This window comes from Elephantulus edwardii, unplaced genomic scaffold (genome assembly GCF_000299155.1).
Source record: "Elephantulus edwardii isolate Elephantulus edwardi_28Jun2011 unplaced genomic scaffold, EleEdw1.0 scaffold00565, whole genome shotgun sequence".
NCBI lineage: Eukaryota > Metazoa > Chordata > Mammalia > Macroscelidea > Macroscelididae > Elephantulus > Elephantulus edwardii.
Genome location: NW_006400315.1, coordinates 215,453 through 217,899, shown reverse-complemented (window position 1 = coordinate 217,899; position 2,447 = coordinate 215,453). Strand labels below are relative to the sequence as shown.

At 35.3% G+C, this 2,447-nt stretch overlaps 1 protein-coding gene across 1 annotated transcript in view; it reads right to left on the bottom strand.

Annotated features, from left to right (window-relative positions):
• Nucleotides 1-2,447, bottom strand: part of LOC102864725 (60S acidic ribosomal protein P0-like) — a gene marked incomplete at its 3' end in the record, with an annotated part of 148,055 nt that overhangs the window by 24,581 nt on the left and 121,027 nt on the right. Inside the window, exon 6 of the mRNA XM_006903317.1 lies at nt 2,208-2,228. Coding sequence (XP_006903379.1) covers nt 2,208-2,228 — 21 coding nt within the window. The remainder of the gene's footprint in view (nt 1-2,207; nt 2,229-2,447) is intronic.

The window sequence follows — 2,447 nt, the reverse complement described above, 5'->3', positions numbered from 1 at the left end:
ATAGGTGTGTCAGAGACAATGAGATTGGCACAGGATAGAGCAGGGTTTATGGCTTTTATACATGGGGTCACACTATAAGTCACAGGAGACTTGGCAGTACATAACAACAACAATGACATCATGAAAAATGAGAAGATGTACACTCAAGAAGTTGAGTGAATACCAAAGCAGATAGACTTCAAATGGAAAGCATCCAAATACATATGATGGTCGAATTATAAAAAATTAAAGATAGGGAGAGACTTTTGAACACAGATTGATTAAAACAAAGAGTGATCTTCAAAGGCGAACCAAAAGATTAAGCGCCAATTTATCAGCTGAAATCATCTGAGAATGAATATCATTTGATGTAATATTAACAACTCTCAAAGAAAACAACTGTCAACCAAGAATCCTGGGCCCAGAATAATTCTCTTTCAAATATAATTGGGCACATAGCCAGGAGGGACAGATATTTGGAGAAGGATATCTTGCTTGGAAGGGTGGAGGGACAGCGCAGGAGTTGAAAACCTTGGATGAGTTGGATTGATACAGTAACATGGCTAAAGGAGGTTGGTGTGTCAGAATCAGTGAGACTGGCTTATGACAGGTAAGCCTTCAGAGCTGCTGTACATAAGGTCTCTATGGGTCACAGGTGACTCAGGGACACATAACAACACTAACAACAACAACAGCAACACAATTGTTAGCCAAGAATCTTGGGTCCAGAAAAACTCTCCATCAAATGTAATGGACAAATTAGGACAAATTCTGAGAAAGTGAAAACTGAAGGAATCTGTGAAAACAAGACTACTTTTTAAAGTAGTATTAAAATATGTCCCCCACACTGGAGCAGCACAGAAAAATGGAAGGATAAAAATAAACACCACACACACACACACACACACACACACACACACACACACACTCTAATACCTAGCTTATCAATAATCACACTGAATGTGAATGACTAAATGTGCTAATTAATAGAAAAAGAGTAGCAGATTGGATAAAAAAGTAAAACCTATCAATATGCTGCCTACATGACAAACATCTAAGAATCAAAGCCAAGGATAAACTAACAATCAAAGGATAGGAAAAATATACCAAGCAAATGGCAACAATAATAACAAAAAATAAAAATCCAGAGTGACAATATCTGATAAAATAAACTTTAGGGAAAAATCAGCACAAGGGAAAAGAAAATATCAATAGAGCAAAAATGTATACCCTTAATATATATCTGCACCAAATTATAGAGTTGGAAAAATATACTTCATAAATGTTAATAGACATGTAGACAGAAATAGTTAACATTAAAACAGTAGTAGGAGACTTCAATACACCACTCTTAATGAAAGTTCGGGAAACTAGAAAGAAACTGAACAAAGCAGCAGCAGAATGAGAATAAAAAAAGAAATTGATAATCATGTCATAAAAAAAAATACAAACCCAAAACAAACTTTCAACAAAAGCAAAGCTCAGATGGCTTTACCAGTAATTTTTCCAAGCATTCAGTGAAGCGTTGTCTCTAATTCTACATAAAATATTTCACGGAAAAAATATTTTAAGAAATATAAATAGAAGGAATACTCCCAGACTCATTCTAGGAAGTAAACACATCTCTGTTACTAAAGTTAGGTAAGTAAACTACCAAAATAGAAAACTAGAGACCAATGTCCTTCATGAACAAAGGCACAAAAATCTTGAACAAAATCTTAGCTAATAGAATTCAACAGAATATAGAAACAAAATAATTACTTATAAGCAAGTGGGATTCATAATTGATAGGCAAGGATGGTTCAACATAAGAAAAAAATTTTTTTCACATTAACAAAGGAAAGACACAAGAATAACGTGATCCTATTAAATGATGCAGAAAAGGCCTTTGACAAAACTCCAACAGCCCTTTCTCATTAAAACACTATACAAGGGAGCTATGGTAGTCAAGTGGCAAGAAACTGTGCTGCAATCCTGAAGTAGCATGGTCTGAATCTACCAGGGTCTCTGCTGGAGGAGGAGGGAAAATCCCCCCCCCCATGTCTATTGGATCTGACTCCATGGTTAATAACAACAACAACATAATAATAAACAAAATAGGAATAGAGGGGAATTAATATAGTGAAATGTCCATTCACAAAACCCAGAGCCAACATTGTCCCAAGACATTCATCTCAAATATTCCCATCTTGTGAGGCTTTTTAAATGGAGAAAGACAAGAAACTTACCTTCAAATTTCTTTATCAACTCTGAAAAAAAGGGGGGATAGACAATATTTTAGTTTTTTATTAATAATTTCAATGAAAATTTACAGAGACTTTGGATATTTATTCATTCATTGTTGCATTTTCTCCTCGCCCACTCCTCACCCCCAGTGCACTCCCCTCTTAGAAAAGTAAAATAAAAGTCCTCTTATTGTTTTATAATCCCTTCCCCCAGGTCCACTCTACTATGTAGCCTTTGCTCTG